We start from the raw sequence: 18,437 nt of genomic DNA on the forward strand, positions 1-18,437 counted from the left end.
TTGAAAACCTTACTCTGCTGGCATTTCTGACTGCTATGCTTCTTCCTATCTGTGTAACATTCTGCTCCTTGAGGTTTCCTGTTTTACATTTTTTAAAGATTATTTTTATTTTATGTCTATCACTGTTTTGCCTGAATGTATGTGCCTGATGCCCCTGGAGGCCAGATGGTGGCATCTGACCTTATGGAATTAGTTACAGGGGACTGTGAGCTGTCATGTGGGTGCCGTGTGCGTCTCTCCAGTTCCTCCTCCTCTTACTAGATCCCCGTGGCAGCCAGCATCTGCAGCAGACACTGACATTAGAAAGCTGGCCGCACATGCTGAGACACACGGGGAGCCAAGCAGGAGCACACGGTAGACCCGACCTCCAGCTGAGGAAAGGGCGATCTTCCACACCACCAGAAAGAGGGAGAGGCTGTGGCTGTCACCTTCCGTCTATCTGAAGCACTGTCCCTTCCACCAGCCAACCAGAGCTTAGCTTTAACTATAACAAGCACTACCATCCAGAGATCCAGTCACACCTACTGCCAGGACGGGAGAACTTACAAGGACAGCTTTCTGACAAGCTCAGTAAATCTAAAATTTTCCAGATCCCGTGACCTCAGTTACCCCAAAGTAAAGAAACTCTGACATTCAAGGCAAATATTCATGAATACTATGTAGTAACTTTTAAAACTGACAAAAATACTGATTTAAAAAAAAAAAAAAACAGCTGGCGGCTGGAGAGCTGGCTCAGTGGTTAGGAGCACTTGTTGCTCTTGCAGAGAATCCCAATTTGATTCCCAGCACCCAGATGGTGGCTCACAACCACCTGTAACTCCAGTCCCAGAGGATCCAATGCCCTCTTCTGTCCTCTGAAACGGCCAAGTATACACATAATACACAAACATATATGCAGGTAAAACACTCAGGTATAAAATAAATCTAAGCATGGTGACTCAAACCTATAACTCCAAAATTCCAAAGCAGAGGCAGGACTGGGGGGTTCTGAGTATTAGGTCAACACTGGTACAACATTCCAGGATGGTCAGGGATGTATAGCAAAACAACCTTGACTCATGGGTGGGAATGAGGTAGGGTTGCTAGAAATAAGCAATATCTAACTTAAACTAGGAAACATTCACATGATGGAAAGGCTCAAAGTAGTACATGCCAAAAGTAATTTATCCTCAAGACCAATTAGGTCTATGTCTGACGATCTGGACCTGTCCCAAGTAGAAAGTGACAGCAGGTCACTGTTACAAGTCTCCAATGGAACAGCAGTCAGTAGGAACATCAAATGCATTCTACCCAAGCTCACCATCATGAATGCCTAGTCAGTGTGCTCTCAACTTAAACTGGTATGCGCGGGGGGGGGGGGGGAGTAATATGCCATTTCCTTACCGTCTTAGGTAGTGTTTCTATTGCTATGATAGAACACCATGGCCAAAGCACCTTGGGAAGAAAGGGTCCACCCCCTAACACCTCTCAGGTCACTTCATCGCTGAGGAAAGTCAGAATAGGAACTCAAGGCAGGAGCTGATGCAGAGTCCACACGTGCAGCTTTACTGGCTGGTTCCCTATGGCGTGCTCAGCCCGATGTCATGCAGCACTGAGGAGGCTCAGGATAGCAAGAGAGCCTGTCTTGCAGGGAGGGGTATATGATGGCGGGGGGGGGGGGGTCACATGTATATTCAACCACAGAGGCTAGAAACCAACACTAGGCGTCTTCTTTCTTTGAGACAGGTCTCTCATTGGTTCATCTAGGCTGGGTAGACAATGAGCTCCAGAACTGTCCTGTCTCCACCTCCACTGAGCTAGCTAGAAATGTGATGCACATTACCAGGCCATCTTTGTAATGGTGTTGGGGATCCAAACTCGGGTCTCACATTTGCACAGCAAACACTTTGCCAAATAAGCATCATCTACCACCACTCAGTTCTTTAAGTGACTAGTGTGTCATTATTATGTGCTTTAGGGGAAAAAAAGCTACTTTGTTAAAACCATTAAAACAAAAAACAAAATGTAGGACTACGATAAATCAAACTCTAAAGGGGATCTTTTAATTGAGCACTAAAGAAACGCTGGCCTCCCAGGTTTCTTCCTGCAGGCTTTAAGTTAATATGTATAATGATTCTGAGAAGGCTCTGCTTCCCCCAGCCCCCGCCACCCCAAACCTAATCTTAGGAATGATCCCATATCCAAAATAAACTGAACTCGGTTACTTGTAAACCAAGACGACAAGCACCTGGCTGGGCTCGTACTTCCCACCGTTATGATGTTTAAATGGGAAGGGTTATGAAGGAGACAAGGAGGCAATCACTGAAGTCTGGAGGTGGTAGTCAAAGTGAGGAAGCTGCTACCCTGAATTCAATCCCCAGGACCCCACATATGGAGGAAGCAGAGAACAGACGCCCACAAGAGTGCCCTTCACACTGAGGCGCACCCCTAGGTAAACAATGTGGTAACGAGTTCTGAACATTCATTTGCTGTATGTCACGCCCACCGCCAGACCTACCAACCAAGACACCTCACTAACCCCAAAGAGATTTTTATAACAAGGGCACTGAAATGTCAGCTGACACCACTGCTGTGAACACGCTTAGACTGAGAAGGTGCTATCTTTGCTCTATGTGCCTTGAATTCCACAGGCAAGTACTTAAATGTTATGATACACATCCATTCCATGGCACAGGTCCTTACACATCACCCCTCACTCTAAAGAAAATATGACCCGATATAAATACTCAGAATCCTTAGAGGCACAACACCCATTACAGTACTTGTTATGAAACAAGTGTTAGCCAAATAAATGTTTGCAAACATCCTTTAAAAATGTAAAGCAAACTGCATTTCCCTACTACTGCGCTCTAGTTCCACTAACGCGACCAAAGGAACCTAGGGTTTTAACAAGCGCAGATCGGCAACCGGTACACGCCCGTGCGGTACACACCTGTGCTGAAGACACATCAGTGTGATTTTGGCTCACTGTTCAATAAACAACTATCTTTCCTTGTCTTTTTCATACTTCCTCCCCAGCTTTACTGGGGTATAACTAGGAAATACCAAGTGTACACACCTACAGTAATCCACATGACACTTAATATATGTGTACAATAGTAAAGTTACCAAACACAAAAAAAAAAACAAGGAAATGAACATCACTATCACCTCACATAGTTATCATGAAAATCGATTACATTTTGACTACATACAGAAAGGTGAACCACTCAAAGCCTACTTCAACGGCTTGTCTAGCATTCCTCGGCCTACACTTCCATCAATACAACGGAATGGGAGAGTAAGAATTTAAAAACATACCAAGGCTAGTGCTATGAGCAATGTGTAAGAGAGCAGAACATTCACTTTCAAATACATGTACACATTGCAGAAATAATTTTCATTGAAAAACTCCTTATAAGCTTGTTTGTATTATGTCAGCTAAAGTATAAGTACACACTCCACAATATTAAGAGGAAAGTATCGTATTAACAGATCAGGGAAGTTGTTGATTTTACGATTAAAAAAAAAAATCAACTTTCAAATTCTGAGTGAGAAATATGCCAACAATGTACACATGTTAAAAAGAGCTTTCTTGGGTTTTATTTTTCTTTTGTAAGGTGATAAATATTGATTACGTTTCAAAAAAGCAAAATGTAAATCCACAGAATTTTCCTGTTTTGCAACACTTACTAAGTTAATTAGGTATGTCTTAAGAACAACATTTGCTCTCTAGCTATTAATACTACCGAGACCAAAAAGCTTTAAGAGAAACAGCTACTTGGGAGCACGTCGTACACCTCTGACTACGAACAACACTGCACACTGAAAACCTCATGAAGAAACCTCCCATCAGTAAGTCACTACTACGCAACAACTAAAGCTGCTTTGTTCTCCTACTGACCTCTACAACAATGCAGACAGCATCTGCTTGGCATAGTCCAGATGCTGCCTGAACACCCTGCAGCCAAGAGCAACCTAGGAAGAGACAGTGCTGCTGAACTGTTCGAGCATTAAAGGCCAAGTACAGAAACTCTAAAGGAAGCATTTCTGTAAACATTCCTGATGGTTCTTCTATGATGATGTTCTGCATCAGCACCATGGTGATTTTAACAACCAGCCACTGAAGCAGAATGCATCCCTACAACACTGGCAAACACACATAGGAAATCTGTATGCATGCTTGTGTGAGAAGTACCACAGAGGGATGACCAGTCATTGACTTAAGCAGCTACCATCATAATTCCGGAAATGGTGGGTTCCTCGTGTAGCATACATGGTAACTTACTTATCCATACCATTTAATTTACAAATGTTATAGTCAAACACATTTTGTCATAGAAAATGACACATCTAAAATCTCATTCTAAAGCAAAAGAAAAATTACTTTAGGAAATTAGGGTCACAAAAAAATGAAAATCACCAACAGCTATACCAATTATCATCATCAGATACCACTCAAGATTTATCTTTTTCCCAGCTGAAATCATTTTCAAACATAAGCTTACAATACAATCAAATAAAACTCAAATCTACCAATAAAGGTAACTTTGTTTAACAAAATGTGTCCCATCTAGCTAATCTACAAGCACATAGGTGAGTGCTTGCAACACATCTGACCCACTGGCTACACTGTCTTTTTAGTCTGAACACAGTCACTCGGAAGGAAGAGTCTCTGTTTTACAATACCAGTAAGATCCTTCAATTATCTATGAAGGAAGTAAACACACTTCCAAACAACTTCTCAGGTTTTCATCTACACATTCAAATGACATAAGGATGAAAGAGAAGGGAACTACAAAAACAATACAGGAGAAGGAATAAGAAGCACTAACTCCCAGACCATGTCTGCTTAAGGACCACACATGCAAGTGTTCCGCTAACAGCTCTCAACTTTACCTGTCAGCCTTACTGAAATCATCTTAACATCCATTCTCAGGAAAGATTTACTATTCTCCCATAGGAATACAGGGAGACATATATTTAACCATAAAAGTAAATGTTCTTAGTTTTTAAAACATTTAAAACTAAATGCTATTAGTTTTTAAAAGCAAACCAGCTTTTAAAAGTTCAAGTGCCAAGAATTACTCTTTTGTTAGCATCACTATTAAAGCTGCGACATCAAGTCCCAGAGTCACGAACCTTAGCATTGCCAGAGGCCCACCCAGAAAGCACACTAACAGCCCCCACTGTCTCACAGCCATAGCGCTACTTTACTGCGAAATGTGAGTCACCTGTATGCATCGTCTTCTTCAAGTCTCATAGCATCCTGATGGGGTGGGGGAAGGGAGGGAAGAGTCCAGCGGCAAAACTATAACACTGTGTGAAGAAAAACAGATTACGATAAGAAATGATGATGTAAGACAATTACCCCTAATTGAAGAGTATCTAATAACTACCATCTCCAAAACATAGATAAAATTATTCCAAATTTGTCAATTTACTAACATTTACACTTATTTGAATAATTTCTATTCATTTATCAAAATCAAGCATATAGAAAATATATCAATCAATTATCATGAAAAAAAGTTTTAAAATATGCCTATGACCAATAACCATTCCAGGCATTTCTAAGCATCAAGTAAGCATGAATAATATGTACTTTTATATAATGTATCTAAAGGAAATAAACCATTTATGATCTTGTACAGTATACACACACCAATACAAATTTAATTTCCTTTCCACAGTGACTTACTATCAAGGCAGAGGTAATAAAAGCTACAAATGTCAACATGTCAACCTACCAATATTATTTGTAGATTAAATTCAGAGACATTTTTCAAATGCAGTTATCCTGCTCATCAACACTCCCCTGCTCTCCGAGAGGTCCACTTTTTATTTTCTAAGGGCCCCTCCCTCCTATTTATGGCTTTCTTAATTCCTGACGACCGGTGGGAAAGTGAGTGCAATCCTCATGACTATCGAAGGGGACCACACAGGACCAGGAGAGAAGCAAAGACCACCAGGCTGAAGAATAGCTCACAAGTGACACTGTGAGACCCAGTAACTCCAAAGGAAGCGGAGCTGCTCATGCTGGCCTAGCTCTCAAGGTAGCTGAACTAATTAATAAGCAAAGCCTATTGATTCCTAAGTCAGGCTTGTGTGCTAACCTTTTTTTAAAAAGCTTTTTAATGTAAAATTTTAAAAATGATTTATTTATTATTTTATTGCATTGGTATTTTGTCTGCTTGCATGTCTGAGAGGGTGTTGGATTCCTTGGAACTTAAGTTACTGACAGCTGTGAGCTATCTATCATATGGGTGCTAGGAATTGAACTCAGGCCCTCTAGAAAAACAACAGCCAGTCCTCTTAACCACAAAGTTTTTTAAAGAAAGTAAATGCAAAGAAACAATCCAACAAACACAAAGATGCTATTAGTCATCGGCACTACAGATTGTGAGAAAGAAAAGATAAACTCTATCTAATCTAAATCATCTAAGTAAGCTGTCCTTTGATTCCCGACATCTGTAATTCCCTATATACTTGACACAGTGATGTCCCCAAGTCAAGCCCTTTCTCCAACTTACTCTATGTTCTGAAATCACCATCCAAAGGTTTTGCTGTCTGAGTGTAGCTCATTATGTAAGGTAAGCTAAAAGAAAAAAAAATCTAGACTGAAACAACTTACATCAATAACTGCAATTCCCAACAAGTAAAGCTAACTAGCCCAAATGAATTTATTAATAGAAATCCAAATAATGTCATAGAGTAATAAGAAAACTAAGTCTGAAGAAGGATATTTTTAGGCTAGTAGGATATATATATATATATCCTACTTAAAATCTCCATTTATTGCTGATAAATATTTTGTTTTTCACTTATTTATCCTACTTTTGAACTCTTAGGTTGAAAGTCCAACTCTGTCATCCAAACAGCAGCAAAAGGAAACACTCCACTGGTGAGTGATCTATTCAGAACAGGAGCTGAATTTTTGAATTAGTTTTAAAATGGAAACTGCCTGTTCTGAAATCACTGCCTATATATTCCTGACCTCCTGATAAAGGACAGCCTTTCTAGGTGAGACACTGCTGCTACCAAGATACACCCAAGCCAAGGGGCACCAATTCTCCAGACAATGTTAAATTCACAGCGAGGTGTATGGTTAGGTGCATGGATAGGTGTAATGTTAGGTGCATGGCTAGCTTGTTGAATGGTTAGGTGCATGGCTAGGTGTATGCCTAGGTATGTGGCTAGGTGAATGGTTAGGTGAGTAAATGAACAATAAAAGTAACCATCACAATATATTTGCTTCTAAAAATAACTCAATCAGTAGAATTAAAGACTTTTACTTCACAGTTGTAGCTGTCAAATTCTCTCCCCTCAATTTGGTAGGTCTTTAAACTTCTGTGGCATGGACTACAAGAACAACAGAGAAAGTACCAATTCTGTCTCTAGCTCTGAATTGTGTTTATAGCTGTATGTTAGCTCTTTACAATGTTCACCTGTAACAATTACAGTCTTCCTCACAAACTGAATAGCTTCAGCATGAACAGATGACATGATTTGTTTGATCCTTATAAGACCAGATCAAACAAGGTCTCAGCATTCCTTTGGTCTCTTCATTTTATTAATGGTTATCTGAGTGCTTTACCTGCATATATACCTGTCCATCTGGCACATGCCTGGTGCCTTACACAAGTTGTGAGTTACTGTATGGGTGCTGAGACTGAAACTAGGTACTCTGTAAGAACAGCTAGTGCTCTTTCCTGCTGCTGAGTCATCTCCAGCCTCTCGTGCTCTTTTTATAAAAAGCTGATAAAAACTAAAGTAATATTTATTCACTACTGATTTCAGTATCTAAAGATAAAAACAAATTTTGACATCTTTTAGAAACACCGTGCATTAGCCACCACTCATTTGAAAAGCAGCCTTTAGCAAGAGCTGACATTTATCTAGAAGTCACAAAACTTGCTCTTGGTTTTTTTATTTTTTTTTATCACCTATCTATCTACTGGAAACTGAGGAACAGAATCTGCACCCTAAGACATCCACTGCAGATAATCCCAACACCAGTCGGCTTTTTTGTAGTCTCACTTCAGATATGATTTTCTTTCTAAAGAGCCTTCAAATAGTCATTTTTTTTATTTCTAAAATATATATATATAGTCAATGTGTCCAGTTTCCCTCATGAATGAAAGTGTTCTCAGAACTGTGGAGAACAACAGTGGACAATGAGAAAAACCATGCACGACCCGTATAGAAGGAAATTGTGCTAGTTCTCAAAATCTTTTAGTGTATTTCAGCTCACATTCTGCCAACAGCTATGAACAATTCAAGAACTCAGCGTAAGTGGTTCTGAGAACTCTTTATTTGTCTGAGAACTCTCTGAATAAACCGAACCTACAGCTTGTCTTCAGAAAGCCACAGGCCACAGAGCACATGGTGTGTCGGGTGGCTGAGCTTAGTGCCTGAGTGTCCATAGTCACAGCCCATCTGCTGGTGTTTACAAAGGCAACATGGGGCACAGCAGTCAGGCTCTGGTGAGGACAGATCAAAACAGAGCCCAGGAAACCCAACTTCAGGCATAACCTTCCTTAACACCACAAGGGTTTGTAATGACACCAACCTCACAAGTGTCTCTAACTCCAAATCACTAGCAGTGGGAAGCTGCTACAAAAGACAGAAGCGCCACCATAGTGCACACACCCTAAGCCTAGCACTCAGAAGGTACAGGCAAGTGGATCTCTGTAAGTTCCAGACCAGCTGGAACCTCCTGGTCACCAAAGAGAGAGAGAGAGAGACAGAGACAGAGACAGAGACAGAGCGAGCAGATTCTTAAAACATCATCATATAAGGAACTTCAAAACCTAACTAGGTGCCATTGTTATTAAACGCAGTGCAAACGCAGTTCTCTGCTGCTCTCTAACTGCGCCTATGCAATCTATCTTTGCAAATGATTCACAAAAAAATTCATCTATACAAAAAAATATGATGTATCATGGAATTTAAAAGGACAATTTAGGTGGTTTCAGAGGTACCACCTGAAAATAAGCAAAGCCCATTAAGTATAAAGCATCTTAAATTTGGGGTGAGAGATGGCTCAGCAATTAAGTACACTTGTTCTTGCAGAGGATCTGGGTTCAGTCCCCACCGCTCGAGTGTAGGCTCATAGACAGCTACAGGGGCTCTGACAACCTCTGCTAACTTTGAAAGACTCCAAGCAGCATATGGTGCACATATATACATGCAGATAAAATACTCAAACATGGAAAACAAAGAGATATAAAAAGGAAAAGATCTACAATTTTATCCCACCAATTAAAGCTATGATTCTCTAAAAATTACACACTGTGACTGATAGACATCTCCACACCTCTGTGCTCACTTATATGACGGGTTAAAGTGGCAGAAGAAAATAAAATCTTTGCTATGTAGTTTTAGAAGTACATTTTCCAGACTTACACTGGGTAAATGATTAGAAAGAAAACAAAGAAATGCCATTGTCTTGATACTTAGCTCAGAAGAGGAAACAATCCACATCTCTAATTCCCAATAAGATGATCAAGTGGTGTTACAGAAAAAGCAATTACACTAGCAGGGGACTGCAAGTGAAATCCAGAAAAATAAGAACATTTATCAAAAACTCCAGAAAACAATCACAGCTCCTTTTTTTAAAGGAAAACCCAAAAGACTGTAGTAGGCACTACCATGACAACATTATTAATGAAACTACGAGGAAAAGCATGTCTGCCGACACACAGCACACACCCACCACCCAGCTCACACATTAGTGCATGCTGACACACAACACACACCCACCACCCAGCTCACACGTTACTGCATGCTAACATACCCAACAAGGAAGCAGCCTCACTTCCACTTTATAGATGTGGAAAGTAAGTGTCAAGGAGACTAACAGTCAAAGGCCCCATTATTTATAAACTCCAGGCATGTACCAAAGTTCTCCACACCTCAAGATGTTTCTCAATAAGTCATGAAACAATTGAGAAAATTGCAAAGATACAAGAATCTGTCCAACTGTGACTTTAGACCCTGTTCTATCTCAAACATGAAAGAAAAAAGTCCTAAAGTAATAAATTAGCAAGTTAAAAAAATTAACTCAGAAAATGGAGCATCAACTGTTCCCAAACTAGTAATAAAATTTTAATTCAAACATATAACAGATTGCCACATAGTCCTTCTATCACCTTTAAAAAAAAAATCCACAAAATGAGAAAAAAGGGGTAGGGGTAAGAAGCCAATTAGTGACACTAAACAACCAGACAATCCACAAATAGCACAGGTCTTGGATTATTGTAATCCAACAGCACCCTGGAATGAGGAATAGTGAGTGCCTGACAGAAAAGTGTGGGGTTGCTAAAATCATGAGAACAGGTCCTGACCTAAGCGCTAGGAAAAAGGCTATTTCAACAAATCAAACCAAGTTCTAACTCAGCCTCTAGAACCTATTTTGGCCCCAAAATTAAATCAGGCACTAAGTATCTAGACACCACAGTGAATACGGCAGAGGAGAGGAAAAGGCTCCAAAGCAAACCATCTACTAAATGCATACATGAGCTCTGAGGATCCTCTTCTACAGGATAGGGGGAGGGAGGCTTCAACAGGGTCACTAGGTGCAAAGTGACACTAAAGATAACCTATCATTAACTCCAGATACATGATCCACCCATAATGCCCTGCTCTGCTTGCTGCCCTCTGTCTTCTCTCAGTCCATGCAAACACACTAAGAGGCACCTGCAGATTTAGATGGAGTTTCCAGTCTATTAATGCATTTGTTCTGATTCTGAATTCAGAGCACAAAGCTTCCGAGGCCCTAACTGCCATTACCAGAATGACAGTATATAAAGCAGATGCCAGGAAAAGGCCCCACCATATGCACATCTACCAGTCCCAGGTGGCTCTTTGCTCACGTCTCTCAGGAGTTCAAGGCCCACATTCCCAATGGCCCAGTGAACTCTAATCTCCCTGTTAGAATTCACTGCACAAGGAATCTTTTCACTCACTTAACCCCCATTAGTTACATAAATCACGCTATCATATTCATTGTTACATATAAGAAAACTAGGACCCAAAACACTAAAACACCCCAAATCAGACATAAGCATGGGAAAGACATTAAGTTGCAAACTCAAAACCAGTGCTTTTGGTCCATGTTAAACTGAATTTACCATTTCCCATCACTTGCCTGAAGGACAGAGAAGAATGTCATCTCCTGTATTCTCCACCTTGGTTAATGAATGTCACCACCAGCCCATGATCGCAAACCAAAACCTTTTCCTTACAACACATTCAACCCACAACTTCTTGGGATAGATTTCACTGTCTCACTGCCCACTGTCTATCTTTGCCAAGGTCCTCATTCCCTTTGGACTTATTGCTCCTGTCTTCTGACCTACTACAGCCCGTTCTCATGACAAATATGGTCCTTAGAAGTCAATCATGCCATCAGTCCAAGCCTGTCATGCATACTTACACTGTTCAGAAGGTAGAACTGCTTAAGGATGAGTCTATTCTCTGTTCCAAATTTAAAACTTCAAATCTTCTTACCATGTTCACATAAAATAATTTTTTATTTTATTTTTTAAAAGGATATTAAATATTAGTTTCCTTTTATTAAAAAAATGACTGTCTACAGTTTGGTGATGCCATTTCTGCTCCTCCTGTAAAATCTGTGCATCTTTCTATCTAGAGTTTACTTGAACGGTTAGAGAATGCCTCCACAGAAAAGAACAATACATGCTGGCTACTTTTGCAGAGGACCTAAGTTTGGTTCCCAGCACCCACTTAGGGAGCTCCAACACCCTCTTCTGGCACCCACAGGCACCTGGCATATGTGGCATATATACAATACAGACACAAGCTGATAGATACAACAAACAATTAAAAAGTAAATTTTGAAAACTGAACAAAATATATCTGCATTGTTTCCAATAGAGTCACATTTCCTACTGAACAGACATGGATGCACTCTAGCAAACACCCCTGGGTAGGTGGTTTCCACTTTTTCACTACTATGAAATTTTGAAACTTGGTGCCTGCTTTTACTCATCTTCTAACAGGAATTAAGGACACAGTGATATGAACAGAACAGACAGAGCAAAGTATTTTAAACTTCTCCCCTGGCATGCTTACTTACAGATACCACCTACAAATTATGTGCTCACACTTTTTCTTACATTCTAGGTCCTAAGAACTTAAAAGAGGTGGCAGATGGTCTGTAGGTTCTCTGTATTCAAACAAGCTTCAGACTGAGTTTCATGCAATCTATTGCATTTTTCTCCCTAATCTGAACACCTAGATAATCACTTGTGTAGATGCTTCCTAAACAAAGATTGCCTGTCAAACAGAAGGCATGTAGAACAAACATGTTCAATCACAGCCTACAGGTCTTTCTCAAATCCAGTTTCTAGGACAGACACATAAACTTCCCACTCTACCCTGACTGTACTGGTATTTCTAAATAAGATGGTCTACAAGTACAATAAATTCATATATAATTTTTATATATAAACTATTATAATTAATTTACATAAGGGCATACTTAGTTGGCTATGTATACTTTTATACACATATAATTATGTGTTAAGTTTAATAAATCATTGCTCTTATTTATCTTAGTTCTTAAGAAATAGAGAAATAACAAAAACCACTGATGAAAGTGTAGTTTACTTCCCATGCTAGGCTTTCACAGAGCAGTGCTATTGTAGCCGCACTCTGGAAGCTGCTACTGCTAAAAATAGTGGCGTCCCACTTGGGTCTACAAGGTAACTAAAGCAGCAGCAATCACAGCATCTCTGCCTTTGTTTTATGGCTGTCTCCTTTACTCTGGGTCACCTAATTAGCTCTACATGTCTACATGTAAATGACTCAGAGTGTGAGTCTAAACGCTGGGGACTCCTAACCTATCTCATTCCTTCAGGATGACAAGGAACAAAGGGAAGAGTAACTGAGGCATCTTAGTGGATGCTTTTTTCCTGTGTTCCTGACTTCCCTCCTGAACTCTGAGTCACCCTGGATTCCAAGAAAAGCACAGCATCCCAAACCTCCTTCCCCAGAGATAGCAATTATCCATGAAGGAAAAGCTGTACTCTGGAGCATAATTCTCTCCAGAGAACCAACTTGTCCTAGTCCCGAATGTAGTAGGGACTTCCGATTACCCTACATGAACACAACTGAGGCAATTATCAGCTAGGCCACTTCCACCAAGACCCTTAATTACACACACCTCCTGCCTCTATTCAAATCTAACTTTCTTATCAGTGGTCCAAAGGCAGACTTGGGATTACTGGCCATACCTCTTCCAGTGTGATGCTGTTTAAAAGCTCCTCTGTGTTCCTAGTCATCACTCACTCACAGTCTGCTCTGACAGGTGATCTAGCTTAGTAGAACTCCTGGGACTCCTGGAGCAGAGGCTCCTGCTCCCACCCTCCCACCCTCCCCTTTCTTACCTGTGACTAAACTCTGTGTTCGCAGGTTCAGAATACCTGTGGTGTCCTCCTAGCCCTGGGCGGTCACATCCCTGCACTCTCCCCTCCATTCATTTCACTTGCAATTTTCCCACCAAAAAGAATACTTGAATTTGTTTCCGGCTTAACTTTTTACTTGGTATCAGTCCTGCAAACTGCTAGGTGACTCCTCTTTCCTTCCCCACCTCACTGTGCCCTAATCACATGTGTAGGAAGTCTGCATCTCTATTCTCAGCACTGCCATGTCCCCATTACTTTCACCAGTCGCTGATGATATCTTTACTCTCTGAGTATGTGTATGTGTTTGCTTTGGAGGATCTCAAACTCACTGCATAACATAGGCCGGCCTAACTTGTAGAATCCTCCTCCCCCAGCCTCCCAAGTGCTGTGATTAAATACAAAGTATGGCCACCAAGTGTGGCTTCTATCAGCTATTTTAAAGGCAGGTATACCATGATCCCTCACACGACTTCTTTTATCTGTTCTAAACAATTTTAATGAAGACCATAAATTTTAAGAAGTCGGGGTTGGACTGATAGTTCAATGACTAAGAGCATCTGCTGCTGTTTCAGAGCACCTAAGTTCAGTTTCCAGGACCCACATGGCAGCTCACAACCACCTGAAACTCCAGTTCCAGAGTATGTAACGCCTCTTCTGATCTCATGCACACACATGGCACACATACACACATATATACATAAGGTTTTTTTTTAACTGTTGCAAGTTATCCCATGGCCTTTCCATCTCTTCTTCATGCCCATTTTAACCACTCTGACCCAGGGTCCTTACTTCACTGGAGGTAATACCAATGACCTCTAGGATTATGCATTTCCAGGGCCTGATGGTGCCTCAATAGTACAAGTGGTTCTTCAAACCAAACTTCATGCTACACGTCAAAGATTCTGATTCAAGAAACCAGGAAACATATCCAAAATTCTCTTTTCGGATACCCAGGACTGACCCTCCAGGTTCCTGCACATTAGGCAGGCACTCTATCACTGAGCTGTGACTAAACCCAGCCTTCTTTTTATTTTTTTTTTTCTGCTTGAGACAGGGTCTCACTAAGTTGCCCAGGATGACCCTCAAGTCACTCTGTAGACTTAAAAGACCATGAACTAGTGATCTTCTGGCTTTAGTTCCCAAAGAAGCAGAGCTTACATCTGGCTTTGGACACTAGTCCCAACCCCAGATGCTCTCTGTGCAAAGCTTACTTTCCCCAGCTTCAGCATGCATATGGCTGCTACACATACCTTCAATAACAAATGACTTCCAATCCAGATTTAACCTTCTATAACTGGTAGTCATCACATCTCATAAGATATATTTACCACCTTCTGGACTGGTCCCTTCACCAATCTAAACTTTGCTGCTTCTTTACCTAGTATCTATTCTAATCTTCAACACCACCGCTTCAAATCTCCTCCCCATCCAGTTAACAGCTATCCTACCGTCTGGTCTGAATAAGCATTTCCTATCAGCATGCTCCAACGACTGTTGTATACTTAGCACACAGTGACATCCACTATTGGGTGATCTCCCACAGACATTCAGTGAACAGACTGGGGCACTGGAATGACAATGAAAACGCTGTTTTGAAAGGAGGGGAAAAGTGGACTACAAAGCAGTTTCTGTCTCACCTGGCCCCACAGCCGTTCAGTCCCAAAGAAACACACAGAGGCTTATGTTAATTAGATACTGTTTTCTTACAACTTAAATTAACCCATAACTCTTGTCCATGTTTTGCCACGTGGCTCAGTACCTTTCCTCAGTGCAGCATTCTCATTTTGCTTCCTCTACATGTGGCTGACAACTGCATCTCTGCCTTTCCTCTTCCCACAATTCTCCTAGTCTGGTCACCCCACTATACTTCCTGCCTGGCTACTGGCCAATCAGCTTTTTTTTAAGTGACAAATCTTTACAGGGTACAAGAGCATTGTCCCACAGCAATGCAAGTACTATCTGTATATTTAAAATGAACTATCTAAGACCCAGCATGACAAACACAAACATGGTCACCTCCAAAGAGAAGCTATCAAAAGCCCTCTCCAATTTGTTGTCAAAAATGAATTTTTAATTTTTGTTTTCTGATAAGACAAAATCTTATACCTTAAAGCTCTCCCCTGTAATTTTACTCTCAGTGGGAATTTTGTGGAAATGAGGTGATACTGTCATAATCCTAACACATACACTTGCTAATGTCGCCAAGTCTATACTTCAAATCCCACTAGCCTCAACTAATTTAAATATTCAGACTTCAGGGACCTGGTGCAGTCTTGCAGCACAGACATTGCTCCCAGGTATGACCTCCACTTGTAAAACAGTTGGCCTTCTTGTTTTGAGATGTCCTCCAGTCAAAACTTTTAAACACATAGTATGACTGTCACTCTCTAGTCTCCATATAAAACCAGTTGACACATAATAGGTGAGAAAACAGTAGAATAAGACAATAAGGTCTGGTATCATCCTAATTGCCCTTCCTCCCCTTAAGCAGAAAGGTATTCCTAAAGGCTCTGGGGATGTATCAATCTCAGAGAGTAAGTAGTTCATGACAGACAACCTACCATGGCAACCCTTAGTCAGAAACCACCTCCTCAACTCCTCTGTGCAATTTAAATTCAAGCTGCTTACACTTCTTGTTTTAGGGTTGTTTTTTGTTTGTTGTTGTTTTTTTAAGCTATACAGACTACAAAATCCTCTTTTAGAGACAGACTTTATTCTTCTGCCTCATTTCCAACTGAATATCAATACCTTCAATCATTCTTAAACCTCAATTCTGTGCTCCAATTCATGTTTTGTTCATGTTCATCATACATGATCTCCGATGTGCACACAGTGTACACAAACACTGTCAAAATAAGTTCCACTGTACTCCTCCAGGGGCAGCACTGACCCACATTTTGTTCTCTGTGTGTGTGTGTGTACCACCGTATTTGCAGTTGTGTCCAAATGTGTCTGTGGAGGTCAGAAGTCAGCATCAAATATGCTCCACTTTATTTATAAATATTATAAATTTTATTTATAAATATATATATATATATATATATATATATATATATATATATATATATATATATATATATATATATATGTTTGTATTGATGTGAATGTATGCTGGGAACTGGACTTGGGTGGCATCTCTCCAGTCCCTCTGCTTTAGTTTCTGAGAAAGCTCTTTCACTGAGCCCAGAGCTCACTGATTCGGCCAGACTGGAAGGCCATCAGACCCAGCGAGTCTCCTGTCTCCACCTCCCCAGCACTGACACCACAGGCATGCACTTGCCCAACTCAGGTTGTCAATGGGCTGGAGCTCAAACCCAAGTATTCCCACTCTGACAGCAGTGACAACCTAGCCACTCCACAGCCCACTTGTGCTCTAAGAGCCTCATTTCACCACAGAACACACAAGCTTTATATGAAAAAGCAGGCCAGTCAAAACAAAAATTTAGAATACAAGGGCTCACCACAAAGAAATTATGGCAGGCTACAGTACATTCTGTGTTACAAATAATGTGAAATAATTACGTTCTTACAATTGCTATGACCTGAAGAAAATTGTACATCAGAAAGGGCTCATACCTAAATTCTCTCTAGTTTTAGTTTTTGTTATTGTAGTGAATCGAAGCTACTCAGGTCATCGCCAAGCATTTCTGAGTGTTGACCAATCTCAACTGCACAGCTCACGGCAACACTGCTCAAGAATCAACTCTTTAATGCACACCACTTCACCTTCACCTATTCCAGCTCACCTTCTACTTCTCACTTCCAAATCCACAATTATGTCACAACGGGCCAACACCCATCCAGCCCTCAAACACCACCTTTCTGCTCTGACTACCCCACAAGTCTTCCTTATTATCCACTTCTGCTGCCAAGACCATCAAGCACAACACCAGTGCTTTTCCTAAGGACATGACTGCCTAGACATGGAGATTCTTTTTTGTTGCTGCTGCTACTGTTGCTGCTGTTGCTGTGAGACAGGGTTTCTCTGTGCTAACAGCGCTCGATGTCCTGGAACTCTCTTTGTATTTCAGGCTGGCCACAAACTCAGAAATTCACCTGCTTCTGCGAGTGCTGGGATAAAAGGTGTGCGCCATCACACCTGGCTGGCAAAAATTTTTATCCCATGACTACCTACCTACCTCTACCACTCTTCTAAGTGGGTGACTATATGCACACTACCAAGTCACTGAAAGCAGGGCTTCAGCAACCACAGCTGACTAGAGCAAAGGAGAACATGAAAGCCATGATTATTAATCATTTGCCTTCAAAATCATCTACATGGGTTTACTTTACAGAAAGTAAGGAAGTTGTTAATAGTTAAGATGAGTTGACAGGGGAATGAATGTATCTACTACATCTCAATCCTGTATCTCATTCAATACAAACAGCACAAAACATAGCAATTTTGCTAGAGATTATTGTTCATAATTATCTACTCTATATAAACAGCCAGCCCTCAAGAAACTTGAAAATGACTTCACGTAAGTAGTAACCCTCTTTTCTAACAGGTGTTTTGGGGGCTGACAAGATGGTTCAGTAGATACGGAAATAATGGATTCCTATAAATTGTCCTCTAACTTCCAAAAATGCTCACACACATGCTGCACACAAAGAAATGTAATATATGTATGAGCATATAAACACATACACACCTATATTAATATTATGTATGTGTGTGTATATGTGTGGTGAGACTACAATAATCCTCACACTACAAAAACAAGTGACCTACTAGACAAAAAAAAAAAAAAACTAAAGACACTTGACAATTCAGTGACATTTTAAGAAGAGCTAAACAAAACCCTTCGAGGTAGGAGGTGTTTGCTCCTCTTCTGGCAAAAACTGCCTAAGAAACTATTTTCCATGAGGTATGATTTTTAATCACTAACAAAAATTTACCTAATTAAAGCTTTGATTTCTGTGATTTCTTTAAAAGCATACATTTTTGTTTAAAAAAATTTAATAGCAAAGTTGAGGGAGTCAAGGACAAAACTCCCTTCCAGAAGCCTTAGTTCCCCACAGGAA

General features: G+C 40.6%; 1 protein-coding gene across 3 annotated transcripts in view; it reads right to left on the reverse strand.

Moving 5' to 3' along the window:
- Positions 1-18,437, reverse strand: part of Dyrk1a (dual specificity tyrosine phosphorylation regulated kinase 1A) — a 117,549-nt gene that overhangs the window by 70,386 nt on the left and 28,726 nt on the right. For 2 of the 3 annotated variants that reach the window (XM_085685811.2, XM_085685812.2), the window contains exon 2: positions 5,214-5,298. The exons of the other annotated variant lie outside the window; for it this stretch is intronic. In XM_085685811.2, the coding sequence (XP_085541937.1) occupies positions 5,214-5,223 (10 nt within the window). In that variant the 5' untranslated portion in view covers positions 5,224-5,298. The remainder of the gene's footprint in view (positions 1-5,213; positions 5,299-18,437) is intronic. 3 annotated transcript variants of the gene reach the window in all.

This window comes from Myodes glareolus, chromosome 2, assembly GCF_982192425.1.
Source record: "Myodes glareolus chromosome 2, mMyoGla1.1, whole genome shotgun sequence".
NCBI classification, from domain to species: domain Eukaryota; kingdom Metazoa; phylum Chordata; class Mammalia; order Rodentia; family Cricetidae; genus Myodes; species Myodes glareolus.